This window comes from Takifugu rubripes, chromosome 13, assembly GCF_901000725.2.
Source record: "Takifugu rubripes chromosome 13, fTakRub1.2, whole genome shotgun sequence".
NCBI classification, from domain to species: Eukaryota; Metazoa; Chordata; class Actinopteri; order Tetraodontiformes; family Tetraodontidae; genus Takifugu; species Takifugu rubripes.
The window spans coordinates 18,619,819-18,636,303 of record NC_042297.1 but is presented as its reverse complement, the minus strand read 5'-3'; the positions used below and the strand labels follow the sequence as shown (position 1 = coordinate 18,636,303).

The 16,485-nt window shown below is 45.6% G+C and overlaps 1 protein-coding gene across 3 annotated transcripts in view; it reads left to right on the top strand.

Annotated features, from left to right (window-relative positions):
- Positions 1 to 16,485, top strand: part of dennd2b (DENN domain containing 2B) — a 32,759-nt gene that overhangs the window by 6,000 nt on the left and 10,274 nt on the right. For 2 of the 3 annotated variants that reach the window (XM_003970004.3, XM_011610230.2), the window contains exons 2-12: positions 3,633 to 3,731; positions 5,882 to 7,132; positions 8,168 to 8,313; positions 11,573 to 11,685; positions 12,262 to 12,477; positions 12,739 to 12,835; positions 12,985 to 13,029; positions 13,176 to 13,360; positions 13,897 to 14,006; positions 14,178 to 14,247; positions 16,282 to 16,359. In XM_003970004.3, the coding sequence (XP_003970053.2) occupies positions 3,658 to 3,731; positions 5,882 to 7,132; positions 8,168 to 8,313; positions 11,573 to 11,685; positions 12,262 to 12,477; positions 12,739 to 12,835; positions 12,985 to 13,029; positions 13,176 to 13,360; positions 13,897 to 14,006; positions 14,178 to 14,247; positions 16,282 to 16,359 (2,385 nt within the window). In that variant the 5' untranslated portion in view covers positions 3,633 to 3,657. Of the gene's footprint in view, positions 1 to 3,632; positions 3,732 to 3,790; positions 3,919 to 5,881; positions 7,133 to 8,167; positions 8,314 to 11,572; positions 11,686 to 12,261; positions 12,478 to 12,738; positions 12,836 to 12,984; positions 13,030 to 13,175; positions 13,361 to 13,896; positions 14,007 to 14,177; positions 14,248 to 16,281; positions 16,360 to 16,485 lie in introns of those variants that run through there. The other variant, XM_011610232.2, reaches the window with a different exon arrangement.

Sequence of the window (16,485 nt, the reverse complement as noted above, 5' to 3'; positions counted from 1 at the left end):
TTATGCCGTCCAGCTGTTGCGGGAGGATGTGAGTAATTGTGTTAAGTAAGTGTGATTTTTATGTCGACCAAAATTGTCTTGATTATGATTTTTGGTAGAATAAAACAGCCATTAAAGCAACTTTAGAATATTTGCTTTTATCTGCTATAGATGGGGTTAATAACCATCAATCAGTGAAGACAATACATAAGTAGAAGTTATTCTTATTATTGTTCTTATTATTATTCATCTAAATTCAGTTTTAGACCCAAACAAGAAAGCATCTTATACATTTCACATCCTTGGAAAATTCAGTGTGGGTCAGAGGTCAGCCCTGCGACACAAATCTTAGCCCCCCCCCCCCCGTCACTGGATATAAGCCCGTTTTCCACATGCCTGACTCTGCAGCTGTGCACGCTCGCGTCTGACTTACACTGGAGGCCTTTTTCTTTTCCACAAAGAGAAAATATGCGGCGATTGCCTTGAAAGAAAGAGCTGAAACGGCGAGAAAAGGAGATAAAATAAGATTCCAACAATTGCTTCCACCTGGTTAATTGAGCCGTACAGTGGCGGCGGTGAACCATGCGATGGTCATTACGCCAGTAGCGTCAACCTTGGGGGGTTTTCTTTGACATATAGGCGTAACGGAAGCTTAAAGTGTCGCAGACCATATAAAATATACTGCATATGTATTCAAATTTTGCCCGTCACGAACGTGCTCGCGCACGTGCCCCGTCTCCCAGCCTTGTGTGTTGTTAAAGCCTCGGTATGGATCCTCGTTGAGCACAAGAACCGGGTTCTTCTCTACTGGGATGGCCCGATCCAGTGTGTGGGATCACGGCTGCCAGTCTGATTTACCGCGCTGACAGCGTTGACAGTCTGCAGGGTTCTTCGCTCTTCCCCTCCCCGCCAGTTTTTTTCAGCAGCCCTTAAAACTTTGAAATCGGGTTGCTGATTAGCAAAAACCAGGAACTACTGTGTGTTTGGTTGAAACCAAGTGCTCTTAAACAAAGCCAGATTGGGGCTATTGACAGTTCGCCCATCATTACATCATCAGACGCAGACTGTGTTCTCATCAAGTTGGGACCATGTTTGGGTGTAGTCTTTATTGCCTCCCATTATTCCCTGTGAAAAAACATTGTTTAATATTTTGAACGTCGCCTGGGCCTGATGGATAAGTTAAATATTAGTGCATTCCTTCGTGTAGTGGAGAGGACTGTGTATCAGATGATACGTCAACGGGACAGGGCCAAGGCCGTTCGGGCTCTCCTTTAATAGATATTTTACCTAGCAGTCTCGGTCTCTGAGCATCTCACACACACACACACGCGCGCGCGCGCACACACGCGGCTGATAAAAGCCTTACTTTTTAACCACGTCTCATTTTCAAGGACATATCAGACACAAAGAGCTCTTTTATTCTGGCCCGGTCTAATAAGGGCACCATTCCGTCACATGCATGTGCTCTGCGTGCTTCGGAAAATATGCTTCTCAGATACAAATATTTCTTGAAATAAGTATCAGACGCGTCAACAACGGCTTTGAGAATAATTATTGAAAAAGGAAATGCTGTTTTTATATTTAAAAAAGGGCTGTTGTCCTGTTGCGATGCGCCAACAAACGACAATGGTTGTTGTGGTGGGATTGACCTGTGTGTGTGTGTGTGTGTGTGTGTGTGTGTATGCATGTATGTATGTATATAACAATGGGTTAGGGTGACATTTGTCCCACTGTAAGCTGTCAGAGTCTCTGGTGCATAAAACAGAGGGATAGGTCATTGGGAGCCATAGAGAGGCGTCCTCAGACATCCACAGTGCGTTTCACTGTTATTATTTCCATTTTATGGTTGGTAACTTTAGAGATTTTCAGGAGTTTTCAGTCTAAATGCCCCCCTCAAAAAAATCCCGTCTCTGTAGTGGCTCAGCACAGCCATTCTTTCACAAGCACATTGCTAATATTTGTTGTTTCATTTCCGCGATAAGAGTAGATATTGAGAGTCCGTGTGAGCGAGCGGCCGACAGTGAGACTGCCAGAGTGTCGACTCATGTCTCGACTCATCCTGTCAAATAGAAGATTACAGGTGAATCAGTGCCCATCTATCAACCGTTGATTTGCCTTTGGCGCCCTCTCAATGATGTAGAAACTGGTTGAGTGGACCTGAAAATTTTTTTTTTAGAAGTAGTTGTTTACAGCTTGTGATTTTTGTGGGGGGGAGATGGTATCAGAGCTCAGGAAGTCAGTTGGCTAACGCCTTGGTGTTTGTCCATCTTGGACTCATATGTCCCACGCATGTCTTTCTGTCACTGTCTTTTCCCAAAACGTGCATCCACTTTGTGACTGGACTTTAATGCTTCTAAGGACATTTGTTTATTTGTCAGGGAGTTCTTTTTAAAGGTGGACAGGTGTATATTGGTCATGTGGAGTTGCACTGACGGCATTTAAGTGCCATTTAAGTGTCATTGGCATAAATGCAGCTCTTACTGCACGTGGTGTACAGCAGAGGGTCCTATTTTATGGAGAAAAACGCCCTGTGCTCTTCAAAAGTCAGTCATTTTGACAGGAGACAGGGGAGGATCAATCTATGGGAACAATAACTTATGCTCGCCCCTATTAGCACGCTTTACAGCCACAGGAAATAGCTGTCAGCAGGAATGCTCCCTCTCTCCTCATCTGTCTCCATGAGCCTGGGCTTCACTACTGGTTGGCTGGATTCTTCATACAACAACTTCCTGTAAACAAGCGGTGCTGCCAAGCCCCCTCCCATCCTCCACCTCTGATCTCCAGAGATCTCCATCTGACCTCCTTATGCACCAGAACAATTACTTCGAGCTCTCTCGAAAGGGTCATTGCTGCATTTCTCAAAGTGATTTTCAGGGGCAGTGACCACCAGTTCAAAGGGTTTAATCTGCCGCTGGTACAAATACCATGTTTAACTTAACATGCAGACCATAATGGGGAATTCTTTGAGCCGTGTTTTGTTTTGCTACGTGAACATAACCCGATTAAATCTCAAGCGTTTTGCATAATTAAACATTTCATGCTTGACCTGACTGTGACCCACCGTAACCCCGACGGTCACACTGTCAGTGTTAATAAAATGTTGTGTTTTCTACTTAAAAATGATCATTTACAAAGATTGTCTTGCCTTTCTTGACCATTGGAGTGTGTTCACTGTACTTTATCAGGAGCTGAAACTGTTCCACTATCTGACTGTGCTTTTTGGAATGTTGCCCATCTATGGCATTGCCAAGGGAATAAGTAAAATTAAGCCCAAGGCTGTGACGTTTGCCCAGAAAAACCATTCAGTTTTGTGAACTTCATGTAATTGTTAAAAAAAGTTTGTGCAGCAGGAATATGGGAGTGAATCCCAGTGATGTAATGTGAACTGAACTGGTCACACTGACGCACGGTTTAAGCTCCGGTCCTTGACAGGCGCCTACAGGAATGTAGCAGCTATCGATTTAATCTTGAGTAAAAGCCTGTCTTTATGACAGGAAAGTGTCCACTGTGAATCCACACATTAACCATTTCTCATCCCTGAAGTTAGAACTTTGTATCCAAATTTTTTTTTAAAAAAGCAGAAAAAACCTGGAGAGAAAGTCCGGATTTAGGACTGGAATTAGTAAATGACTTCAGGTGTGTTTGTCCTTTAGGTGAGTGGCTGGTGCGGAGATAAACATGACTGCCAACAAGAGTTCGAAGGCTACGGCTCGTGCAGGAGGGGGTAAAGCTGCCCGGGACGTCTCCGACAGGTCAGTGACATCTGGGACAGAGAGGGTGAGAGAGTCGGGGGGGGGGGGGGGGGGGGGGGGGGTTCTTTCGCTCTTCAGTCACGTTCTACCAGCAGGACACCGAAGAGCTGTCTGCAGTGTTTAAGGCTACTCATGGTAGTTTCACATGTATGAGCCTGAGTTCTGGACATTCTGGACCTCCGCCTCTGTGAGTACAGTGAAGCTCGCGTCAGCATGTCGAGAACGTGCACCGTCCCGTCTGTCGAGGAGCCATAATTCTTTTAAGTTTCAGCAAAAGTTACTTGCCAGAAAGTTCGTGTTCCTGTGACTGTAACTCACAGTTTTACTTTTAATAATGCTAATAATGAGCAGGTTTATTTTACAATCAGGCAGTTCTGTAAACACCCAGGAACCTATCAGACTCTGAATACTCAAGTAACCATTAATTACATTATTTCTGATCGTTAAGTTCACAGAGTTGACAAATACACTCTTTTTCCATATGAGGGAAAACCGTAACCACAGTAGCATCGACCGCACAGTTGTGCATTTAACCTCAGCCCCTTTTGACAGATCTATGGTCATTGTAGTACGTGATACTTGTAACAGCTGTCCTGTCGGCCTTTTCACATTTAAGGCTGATGAGCTGAAGATGGTTCGCAGCTCCAGGTTTTAGTGCTGCGCAGCGCCATGAGCCAAAGTATGATGTCAACCAGGGATCAGTTTCTAGGACAAATTACACCTACAAGGCAGCTTCACGTCCTCAGGAGGCACACATGGTAACATGTTGCAGCATGTATTGGAAAAAACAATGCAGGTCACGGCAGAAATATATTCCTGGCCTGCGACCTTTTGCGATTGATTCACAACTTACTAATCAAATCCAGAGGTGTTTTTGGCAGCGGCCGGCCGTCCAACTGTAACAAACATTGACAGATTTCCCAGGACCAGACTGAAATCTGAGAAAGTGTAATCAAGTGTTGCAGAGCGCTAATGGAGGAATGAGTTTGCACGTTACGCTGTAGTGCTGTTGGTACGAGAAGTCTGGTCAGCAGCAGGAAGTGGCTTGTGGTTCGCCTGCTCTCCGAGGCTGGATTCCAGCTTGTGACGGACATCCAGTCCTTTGTTCTGTGCTGTACGTGTGGCTGGGCCACCTTATTCTGATTAAACGTTGTACGTTTTTAAGATCATGTTCCAGACTAGGGAAAAAACCACTATCAAAAGCAGTTTAAGTGTATCATGTGAAGAATACAAATAACCACCAGTGCATCATCTCACCTTTACATGAAGGGGCTGATAAAGGTTCCTCTCTTGAAGGAAGTGAGAAGGCCATTTCCGGTTACATGATTATACCGGCAGTAACGATCTTCTCCAGCTGTGGGGTCAGAGTTCAATGCCTCTCCGAGGCAAGCGAGCTGCGCTGCATTCATCATGTAGTTTGCTGGATTGTCAGTGCTGTGAGTGTTCTCACCCTGGAGGTGGTTGAATGAAACCAGGGAAGGGCAGAAAGGTGCGAAGCAAGATCTGCCCCAACCTGCATTGTTTGATCACAGTCCACCGAACCAGCTTCCTCCTCCCACAACGCTTGTTATTCCAAGCGTGGCTGTGACATCAGATCTCCCAGTGCTTCACTTTCGCAAGAGCTCGTCAGCTTCCAATCCATGACAAGGCTGCTGAAAACTTTGCCTGTTAGGAAACGCTCCTTTTCGGTGGAAATCTAAGACTCGGTGAGCAGTGTGAGAGAACAGTCGGTGGTGTAACAGGAGTGTTTGTGACCGTTGTAGCACAAAGATCACAGTGTACGTTTTGGGAATAGAGGGGAGCGGTGATTTTCCCAGGTAAGAGCTGAATAATCCTTGCTCTGGATGCTGCTGTTTGTGAGGTCTCCGTAAGATTCTGTGGAAAATCCTCAGTGGCAGTTTAATGCAGCCTCTATTACTTTTGGCCTTTACTCTGATGACATCCTGCCAAAGCGAGAATACTTTCCTGTGGTCGTGCAAAATTACTGCCTCAGGTTTTCAGTCTATCTTTGATCTTGGAAGTGAATTCAACATTTCCAGCTGATCCCCAAAAGTATTTTTCTATCTGCTCCACTTCTCACTCGGGAATTCAAGTTTGGTTTTGTTTTAATATCTTCTCGCCCATTTTAAGAGAAACGTTTTTTTTTTCAGGTGCCAGTCAACATCTCCGTGTCCCGTGCTGTCTGTCAGTCAGACACAGAGCCAGCAGTCGTTCCTCGGCGACCGTGAATTGGGAAATCAGGCGAAGTACATCAGGACCGACGGCAGGTTCCTGGTTCGCTCTGGTTGGAATAACAAGACCGCTACCCTGTGTAACCCCCCATCTCGCGCCAGTGACTCTGAGGGTCGCCTCACCAAATCAAAAAGCATCAGCTGTTTGGACAATCGGCTCTCCATCTATAAGCCACAAACACAAACGTCCTGCCAGGAAAGTCAGGGCTTCCAGGAACAGAAAGTGAAGCAGGGGGATCTCTGTGCAGGAGATGGTCTTAATGGTAGACCTCTGAGCTGGAGCACGCTCTCGCTGGGATCTTCCTCTAGCCAAAGCCACAAACGTACGCTCTCTCTCCCTCGCTCCGCAGCAGGTGTTCCTCCCACCACCATCCGCAAAAAGATCTCAGAATGGGAGTGCAGGAGGGTGTCCCTGCCTAAGATGAGCCTGTGTCTGGATAAAAGAGTGGGGGAGCGTGTAGATGGCAGCGAGGGCTGCCCCAGCCTGCTCTCTTCTCCCTGCAGTGAGAAAAACTTTGACTTTAAGGGGGTTCGCAGGATGAGCACGGCCTTCTCGGAATGCTCGTACACCGAGGAAGAAGAGGCGGTTTCAGACCGAGACGGAGTAGGCCGCTTCCAGAAAAGGACAGGCAAGTCAGAGACTTCGGGATCCTTCGTACGATCCATGTCTGCTCGGAAAGAGACGTCGGCCGTCCTCAACAGGATACAGAAAATCGAGCAGTCGCTGAAGGAGAACCCCAGCCTGCCGCCGCCACGGTATCTGAACAACTGCTACGCTCCGGACAAGACGAAGCAGAAGTCTTTTGTGATAGGTGACGACTTTGACAGCACGTGCGCCAGCAAGCGCAGCAGCATTTGCTCGGTCGCGACCGAACCCGATTCCGGTTCAGTGCCCGATAAGCTGTCTAAACTCAAACAGAGGTTCAGCATGAACTCAACCAGGTCTGAGAGCCCAGAACCACCCAGCTCACAGACGCCCGTCGGCACACCAATCAACCCCTTACCTAAACCCAAACGCACTTTTGAGTATGACGCCAAAGGGGACCAGAAGAGCCTGTTGCCAGCCAATGGACTACCTCCGAACCGAGGCTCTGAGTCCCCTCCACCACTGCCCTCTACTCCTGCACCCAGCGTGACACGGACACTAAAGACTGGGGGGGGCAGCCAGAGGTGAGAATGGCACTGTGCTTTTGTTGAAGGTCAGCTAAAGCTGTGAGAGGCACATTGAAGAGCAGCAATAAAACAAAATGTGCTGCAGAAATGCTCTTTATTGTATTATTTTTTTACAATCCAGCATATCCACTTTCATCAAACGGACATTTTCAGACTTTGCTCATGAGGTAATACTCGTTCTGATTTCTCTTCACAATAGAGCTTCCTACTGACAGAAGTGATTTTATGGCAGCATGACGTGCTACCGTTGGGAATGGAAAATTGTACGTTGGATTGCATTATGATCGCTGGGTGTGTGAACCAGAGGAGAGCGAGTAAAAGTGACCTTAGGAAATAAAGTCTCAGGGATTAAGTTCTAAAAATCACTCTAACCAAACTTTGAATTGTTGTGGCTTTTTTTGTTGCACTACTAGGTCGTTGCGTGTTCTTGTTATTCTCAATCTACAGGTCTGGATTTTTGGGTTTGGGCGTGAGGGTGGGACTTGGGATTTTCTGACTTAATGAAATTCTCCACCATTCATCCCTTGTGTTGAACATTCCAGTGGCTTTAGCAATTGTAAGCCATACTTAAAGGCCACAACCTGTCGAGGGTTTGACGTGACCATACCGTGTGGGCCTTTGCACTAATGCAGTTCCTCTGGGGTGCTTTCACATGTAATCTGTGTGTTTTGCACTGCTAAGAAATAGCAGGGTAATTACATGTTCCCATTTTGCTGAAGCAAATGTTGGTTCGGGAGTGTTTAAAGCAGGGGTGCCCAAGTTTAGTCCTCCAGGGCCGCACTCCAGCCAGGATTTCTGTCCCTTTCACCTGGAATCTCACATTCCTTGGAGAAAGAGTTATCTGCCTGGTAGGATATAAAACCCGACTGGAATGAAACCCTCAAGGACTGGATCTGGCACCTCATTTAAAGGAATATTTTTATATATATGTACTTTAATTCCTCCTTTGAAATAGGCATTTGTCTCTTCTTGTTTTGAGTGTGTGTTTAGTTTCCTACCTTCCTACCTTTGACTGTCTTCTTTTCTTTGCAGGGAGTCGTGTGAGTCCGAGGATACGACCAGTCTGCCGTCTTCATATCCATCCTCACCTACAGAGAACGGCAGACTGACCACACAGGCACGTAGTCGACCCTATTCCAAAAGCACTTTAGAGGAAAATGCCTATGAAGACATTGTAGGTAAGCGCCTCGTTCATTTGCTTAAACTCCACTTTAATCTGTCCCTGGTTTCTGTCAGACCCGCTGGTTCTTGTTTATGATCCCAGAAATATTTTGGCCCTTCGGCTGGATGAAACAACACATTTCATTATAACATCTGGGGAATTTTAGATGGCCCAGTTTCACAGTTTGGTGCTATTTTGTGGACAGATTAACCTGTTGACTGTACAAACAAATCACTTCAAGATGCGTGGTGTAGAGTAGGATAGCAGGTTTGTGTGTTTGCCTCCGACTCGCTGCGAAAAGCAGTTCTCCACTCCAATGAAGCGGGAGAGAATTACTATTATTCATGTTCAGTCTGTCATTATTGTGCAATGCAACGGGGAACTTGGCAGAAAGCGGCAGCGGTCAGTCAGTCACACAGAGTTAGCGAGAGTGATAGCGCCACAGGACGGCGTAGCGTTGCTCCTCCTACTACGTCTGCATCATGTAGACGTGTGTGGTTTAGAAAATCTCTCAGTGGGAGCACTCCCTGATCACTGACTAAAGACTATGGATAACATATGTCTATGAGCTATACTGTACAGATTATCTGCCTGTCATCAGATTTCAGCACTGACAAACTGCGTTACCCACAACGATACTGATATAGGTATTAGAAAAAGCCTCAAATATGCAGCCCTAAAACCAAAATTAGTTTGAGGAAGGTATTTATTTCCTTCGCGTAACCATGAATCGACCATCCTGTACTTTACCGTGCACAAGATTGACGCCAACGTTCTCAGCGAAGATGTCCCTATGAAATTCTGGACATGTTCTGAAAGCCAAATTCCTTTCCGCTAGCGAATGACCACAGGCCCGCTGCCATTTTCCCCAGTGCATACTTAATGTGGTGGAAATGTGTGTCAGAGTGAGCGCAGTTTCGTGATAAACGTTGGATTTCAGATGCAATAAAACGTTTTTGCTTGGAATTTTTTTTTATGATAAATGTTCGGCGGTGGACAAATAAGGGCTGATTCAAATATTACATTACTTAGTGGTTTTTCTCCAAGTGCTTTTCTTTGATCAGTGATTCGTTTGGTGCTCAAAAATATGCTTTCCCCCCAAAAAGCTGATGTTGTGCAGTTGTCCCAAAGAGCGCGTCAGGGCACGACTGACTTTTGTGTCCACAAAGCCTCCATTGTTCATTTTCTTGTGTGCTGTTTGGAGATGTGCTTTTGCCAATAAGTTGGTTGGTGCCAAAGATATTGTCTCGGGATTAGTTTGAAAACCAAGAGCCTGCTCCTGTGCCAGATCAGATGGTCCATGTGAGGCGTAAATGAGCCGTGATCTGACCCTGTCATCCTCCCCTTTAGCTGCACAATATTTCATGCGCAGGGTTTTTCTTGGGAGAACACCTGCACTTGCTGTCAGATGTTGATTATGCGATACACCTTTCAGGCGTTTTCTGCTTTGAAAAGATTCATTTCCCTGATTTTGATGGAGCTATGTGGGTTTATTCTATCCCAAAAATGTTTGAATGATGGAGTTTGGAGGGCAGGTCAGAGCTGCGGTGGGCATGCTGTCGTATTAAAGAAATTCCTGAATGATGCTGAACCGGTTGAGAGCTTCCACTGTTGGCCGTGTTTCTGCCAAGAGCCTTCTTGGTTTGTAATAATATCTGGAGGTGAAACCATGGCAACGGCCGCTTGGGTGCCATGAAAGTTTCCCAACATCGCAGCTGTCAGTTCTGACTTCACTTGTCAGCACTTTTAATGTTGTGACTGTAAAAACGAGCTTTGTTATCTCATCATTGTGTTTTTGAAACATCAAAAAGTGTCATTTTTAAAGCTGCGACCAAAGAGGTTGGGCTGGCCTGCGTTACTGTAGGTTTCATCTTATACGGGAAGCCCAAATTGCTGCCCAGGGACTCCATTGTCTACAGAAAAATGCACAATCGCAGTGCAGTCAAGGTGTGTCTACCCTCTGCTAATGCTTTGTCTGTGGGTGTGTTCGAGAGCTCTGAGTGTTTGTAATCAGAGGTGTAGATTAGAAGCTTCAGTACATCAGCAGCTATACAGACGTATAATTTTCCCAGCAGGCTCTCATTACAGTATTGCTTCAGTTTTACAGACTTGCGGCACAATGTGGGGTCAACCCGAGCCCTCTGACTCCGCTCCTCGGCTTTAATGATGCACAGAAAATCACTTCAGTAGACTAATTTACTGCGGCACACAACATAACACTTTAACGATCCCGAGCGCAGTGTGTCGTCTGCCTATGTCTGTGTTTGTGTATTCGCCTCAAATTGGTTCAATAATTCGCCTAAAAATAGATTCCTGCCTGCCTGTAAGTTAAACTCTGCTGCTGTAAAACCAGAAAGTCATTGTTTGACGTGCTGAGTTCACTGGGTTTTCCCGTTAATGTGCTGGGACAGGAGCAGCCCTGCCTCATAGCTTTTTTTTCCTCCTTCTTTTCTATTCTTTCCTTTTCTTGTAACAGATAACGCTGCTTTTCTTTCTTTCAAAAGTTGCCCTCGTGCATTCTGACGCCATCTGGCTCCGTATTTGTTCTTCACTGTGGTTTTTCACTTTCTCACAACCTTTTTCAGACCCTGCCAGAAAGCTATTCTCAGAGTGCATGTCTGAATAGACGCAGCTTCACACAAGGTTTCTCTTTATTGAGCTTGGCCTCCTGCCAGGTGACGCCAGCAGAGCCGTGCACTGCTTCGTAACGTTTGTGTGTTTTTCCCCCGTCTCCTATTGACCCTATCAAATCCATACAGCGGCTCAAAAGAGCCGCGGTTGCATTGTCATTGTATTGTATCGTAAACCTGACGAGGCAGGTTTGTACAGTTCAGTCGGGGAAAGAGGGTTACAAGAGTGGTCAAGTAAAAGACAATAATGTTGCCAGCAGAGTCTCATCCTGAGAAGGTGAATCTCCTCCTTGTTTTTCACAGCAGGCTGTTGAGCATGCCTGGACTCTGACTCACCAGTCCTGTTGTGTCCAGGAGTTTCAGATGGGCCAACTGGGGGCTGTGGGCCCAGTGCCGACAGTAACAGGGGAGTAAAAAAAAAAGAAGAAGAAAGAATTCACTCCGGCCAGCTGAGCGTGACCTTTGACTCACCTTTGGGACTGACTACGTTCCCGGGCAGCTATGTCAAGTCCCCCTTGTGCCCCCGGTACCCTTTGCTGCCCTGTTGTTGCCCCTTTTGTCAGACTTGTGTGACGCTCTCTCGCCGCGCTTTGGCTTCTGGGTTGAAAGTCTTTTGATTTCAGCTCGTATACTTCCTCTCCGCAGAGAAAGAGAACCCGTACGAAGATGTTGACCTGAAGCGAAAGAGTTTGGGACGGAAGTTGGAGACAAACCGATCTTGGACTGCCATGGACAAGAAGCAGAGCTCTCCCCCTCAGGTGAGTTCCAGCCTGAGATCCTCCACGTTCCTCCCACTGAATCAGGGATAATGTTGATTAGACAAATGTGCAGTTCCGTTTGTCTTCCTGTCTGTCGGGGCAACATTACTGGCAGTCATGTGAACTGCAGCTGAAAACTCCAGCGTAAACCATATACATTGAGCACTTAATTTGGCTGAATTATGATGAATTATGAACTATGAGAAGCTGCTGCTTCCACTTAAAGTGTCCTTGGTTAATAATTAAGCCAGGGGGCGTGTAGGCTGCACATGCTAGCAGAAATTAAACAACACTAAAGTAGTTCTTCATATGAATGCTTCCTGCCACTTCTTATCACTCGACTATTGATTATTATGGATTACAAGTTAATCACTATACGAATTTTAGCTGTTTGTCTTTGCGATATCAACTTTCACGACAACGGTTCCTTTACAAGGGAGGTTTTCCTTGTCTGAGGTCAGACTCTGGGTTTATGTACAGCACCTACATTTAACCCTGATGACATATTGATAAACTTGAAATGAAGCTGAAAAGTGACTAAATCTATAAATGTAAATGTATTTCATTTGGGTCTAGTTGCCCTCCAAACCCAGCAGCCAGTCCCTCCGTGTGTCTGGTCCTAGTGACAGGAAGAGCCACCGGACATCGCAGTTGACCAAACGCTACAGCCACGATGAAATGCTGCTTCTGCCTCAGCTGGGTGTCTCAGCTTCACCGTGTGGCCTACTGGATGACAGCCTCTGTAGCACCGGCGATACCCTGGCCTCACACAGGCACTGGAGGATCCCCAAGGTACACAGTCCCAGATCCTACACAAACATCTCCGCTGAGCCCGTGCAGAGCCTCGACTGTGTTCTCCTTCATTTCTTGCTCCTCAGACCAGCTCAGGTTTCTGTCGAGGCCAAGTCAGAGTCAGAGCTGCCCCCGGATCGCTTAATTCCTCGGTTTAGAGAAGATGTTTTTGAAATAACCTGCCTCATTGCATGACATTAGTCCTCAGATTTTCAGAAGAAGTCTTGTAGATTTGCCCATCGACATTTATTTTGTTTACAGCTGGTCCAGAGGATCAACTCCATTTACTGCACGAAACGTGGGAAAAAAAGGCTGAAGAAGCTGTCTATGTCCACTGTTGAGACCACATCTCTGAGAGGTAAGGGGTCCTTCTTGACGCACTGGACAGACGAGTGAGTAAATATTTGTTCCGACTGTGCTCTCCACATGATATCTGACCACACATGTTTGTGAAATTGACCTCTGACCCTTTAAAAACCCTCTCGCCCATCTCATGTCTGCCTCCAGATGACAACAGCGAGAGTGAGAGTGACTCTGACGACAGGTTCAAAGGTGAGTGACCACAGCATTCATTCCTAAAGGTCAGGGGTCGGAGTTCCTTCGGAGTTGTTTTTCCTCACTGTCTAAGGACTCTAGATTCAGATACTACCACAAAGCGAGTGCTGTTTAAATGTACTGATGATTGTTTCCCTCCGCAGCTCACACCCAGAGGTTGCTAAAGCTACAGTCCATCCTTCGGCGGGCGCCCAGCTACCGCACGCTGGAGCTGCAGCTCATCGAGTGGCAGGAAAGGGAACTTTTTGAGTATTTTGTGGTGGTTTCTCTCAAAAAGAAACCCAGCAAAAACTCGTACTTCCCAGAAGTCACTTATCAGTTCCCAAAGGTACGAGCGTGATTACACGACTAAATATTGAAGGTAGAGGAATCACATGTGAAGAAGTGCTGCGCCGTGCACCGGTTTCTGGCCACCGGTGCTGGATCTGTGTGACGTTATCATCATTGTGTAATGCTGCTGACAGGAAGGGCTGATTTGAAAAGAACTTGATGGAACATGTTAGTGTGTTCAGGTGCTTGGATCACATCAGTTTATCTTCTGCCACAGATAAAACAGGGCCCAAAAACGTGTTAGAGCAAGAGATGAGTGGAGACGCTGTGTTTTTACTAATGATTTACCAAAACGTGTAACATCTTCGCCCTGCATCTGGGTATTAGGGAGCTATGAAAGAAAAGCTGTGGAGAAACTGGGGATAAATGTACCCGCTAACAATCCAAAAATAAGTTTTTATTGTCGATGGCATCTGGCTCATCACCCTTATTCTCTTGGAGAAGCACTCACAGTATCTGCCCACACATAAGGTGTCCTATTGTTGAGGTAATGTTGCACGGAAGGTGTAAAGGTAAATTTCTCTCCTCGCACAGCTGGAGAGGCCCACCAAGCAGATGAGGGAGGCGGAACAGAGGCTCAAAGCCATTCCTCAGTTCTGTTTCCCAGACGCCAAAGACTGGAGTCCAGTGTCTGACTACACCAGGTATTAAAACTCCCTTGGACACGTGCAGCCTCGTCACCGAGAGCGTGTCAGGACCATTTCTCCAGTGACGTCACTGGTTACCCATCACCCAGCTGATGACTGTATATCCTATTATATTATAAATCATATGAGATGAATAAATAGTCTAATCCTGTTGCCCTCTTTGTACAGTGAGACCTTTTCCTTCATGTTGACTGGAGAGGACGGCAGCAGGAGGTTCGGGTACTGCAGACGCCTGCTGGTAAGCTGCTGTCGAACACCTCATCCTCTGCTCACACCCTGCTGAGCCCAGCTTGTTCCCACAGATATGTGATATATATGGAAGACCGTTAGGGCCACCCATGAGACAAGCATGTCCAGAATCACGTGGAAATATAATGTGGCTCTTTGGAGACTATAACCCCAGCACATGTGACTGCGTCTTTAAAATGCTGTGACTTTATCCTTGACTAGAGATGCGGCTTTATAAACAGAGCCGATTGCTAAGCGACGGTTTCTCCGATTGTCCTTTTTTTGGACATATTATCCACGTGAAAACATTTTGGGTGATCGTTAACTTTGTCTGACAACCACTATTAGATTTGTGAAACTTGTGTTCTATTGTGAAAATGCAAAAAAAGAGAAAATCACTGCCTTTTTCTGCAATTTGGACTTTACATTGTATTCCGAGGTATTTCCACACATTGTATTTTAGCTTCATTCTAAACATTTTAAACTTTATTCTCAACATTTTAACTTTTTTCTTGGAGTGCATGAAAAAAAATCCACCTCCTCTCATTTTTCTATCTCATCGGTGGCCCAAATTTTTTTTATATTTTGCTGAGCTACTGATGGGTTGTGTCAATATTTGCTGTGGCATGTAGAAACAGAGTTGCAAAACAAAACTGGGGGCATTTAGAGGAAGTACAAATGTAACAGTCCCAGTTAAATTAAGATTTCTTGGTTTGATGCTTAGTCCAGATCACACATTTGCTGACGAACTGTTTCGCTCTCTGTTCTCACTCTGACTGTTCGGAATGAAGAATAATAATAAAAAGAGAGATACACAGAAAGCTCCAGTCATAGTTATGGCTGCTGATGAGCCTGAAGGTCATATGTCATGTGTTGTCAGGTTTCTGGTCTTGCTTGCCCAGGATGTCAGGATGTACCTTTTAGTCAGCAGTTCCAGAGACTTTTAGCATAAAAAGTACTAAAACCACATTGTTGCTATGAGAACCTGAATTCACTCACTATAAAAATACATTTCAATCATTCGATAATCGCCAGGGCGAAGCATTCGGCCTCCATCAGGAGGCTCATTAATACACAGACCAACAATTTATGACTAAAAACCTAGTTAAAATCCACTGTTTTGGTTTAATATCGAAGATCTGTAGAGCTTGAAGAATCCTAACTTTGCCTGTGTGAAGAATTTCCTCCCCCTAATAAAGGACAGAGGAATCTTTGAAGTGTTCTGGACCTTCTTAATAACTTACTGGCAGAGCTCGTGACTGTGGGTCTCAAAATGTTTTCCTGCCCCGTTGAGCTGAGATTTATGCCGATAAACGTTGATTTTAATGAAGGTAGAGGAGAAACGAGCTCCTCTCTGCTAGTAACTTTGCTTCCTCCTGGCTGCCGGCGCGGTCGCTGGCAAAAACCACACATTCCTGAAGACTTGAATCGCATAGTTGATTTAATCATCCATTTGGAAAAGCGGAGGAGAACAAGAGCAGAAAATTGTATACCTAATATGGACAAGTGGATTGGCGTTGGAGTGTGCGCGCGCGCCTTCATTTGTTTCTTTGTGTTTGACTGTCTGTGTCTAGGAGCACATTAATGGCTGAGAGTGTACAGAGAGAAGTAGATATGATCATCTGGAGCAGATAAACCAGCCTGCACTTAGGAAGTTTGTGTTCACATAAAAGACTTTCACCTCAGATCTCAGATAGAAGGACAAGAGTATCTTATAAAGTATTTGAGATTATGATGTGAAAACTGGATTGTGTCTTCATTCCTGTGGTTCTGAGGGATCAAACCATCATGAAGTCACCAAGCTGAGAGAAAACACATTTTGTTTAATAGAAAGCGTAAGATAGAAACTGGCCTCGTTGTGTTTAAAGGCTCTATGCTTTGACAAAAGGTGCATTATGGGATATTTGACTTGGATTTTTGGCTGCCGCTGCCTCCTTTATTCTTCAAGTTTCAGTATATTTCTGTTTTCTTTCTGTTTGTAATTAAAAAAAAACATCTGTGAATGTGTCTCTCCATCTTTATCATGTCTGCTGCTTTCCAACAGCCAACTGGAAAAGGACCTCGTCTTCCAGAGGTGTACTGTGTCATCAGCAGACTGGGCTGTTTCGACTTGTTCTCCACGGTGAGCTCAGGCTGCCTCATGCAGCCGAACGTCCCCACGTCTGTCTCTGCAGCAGCACAATGACTTCAGCAGACATGTTGCCAAACGCCTGTTCACGGTAGAATCCTAAATTCATCGTCCTGAACC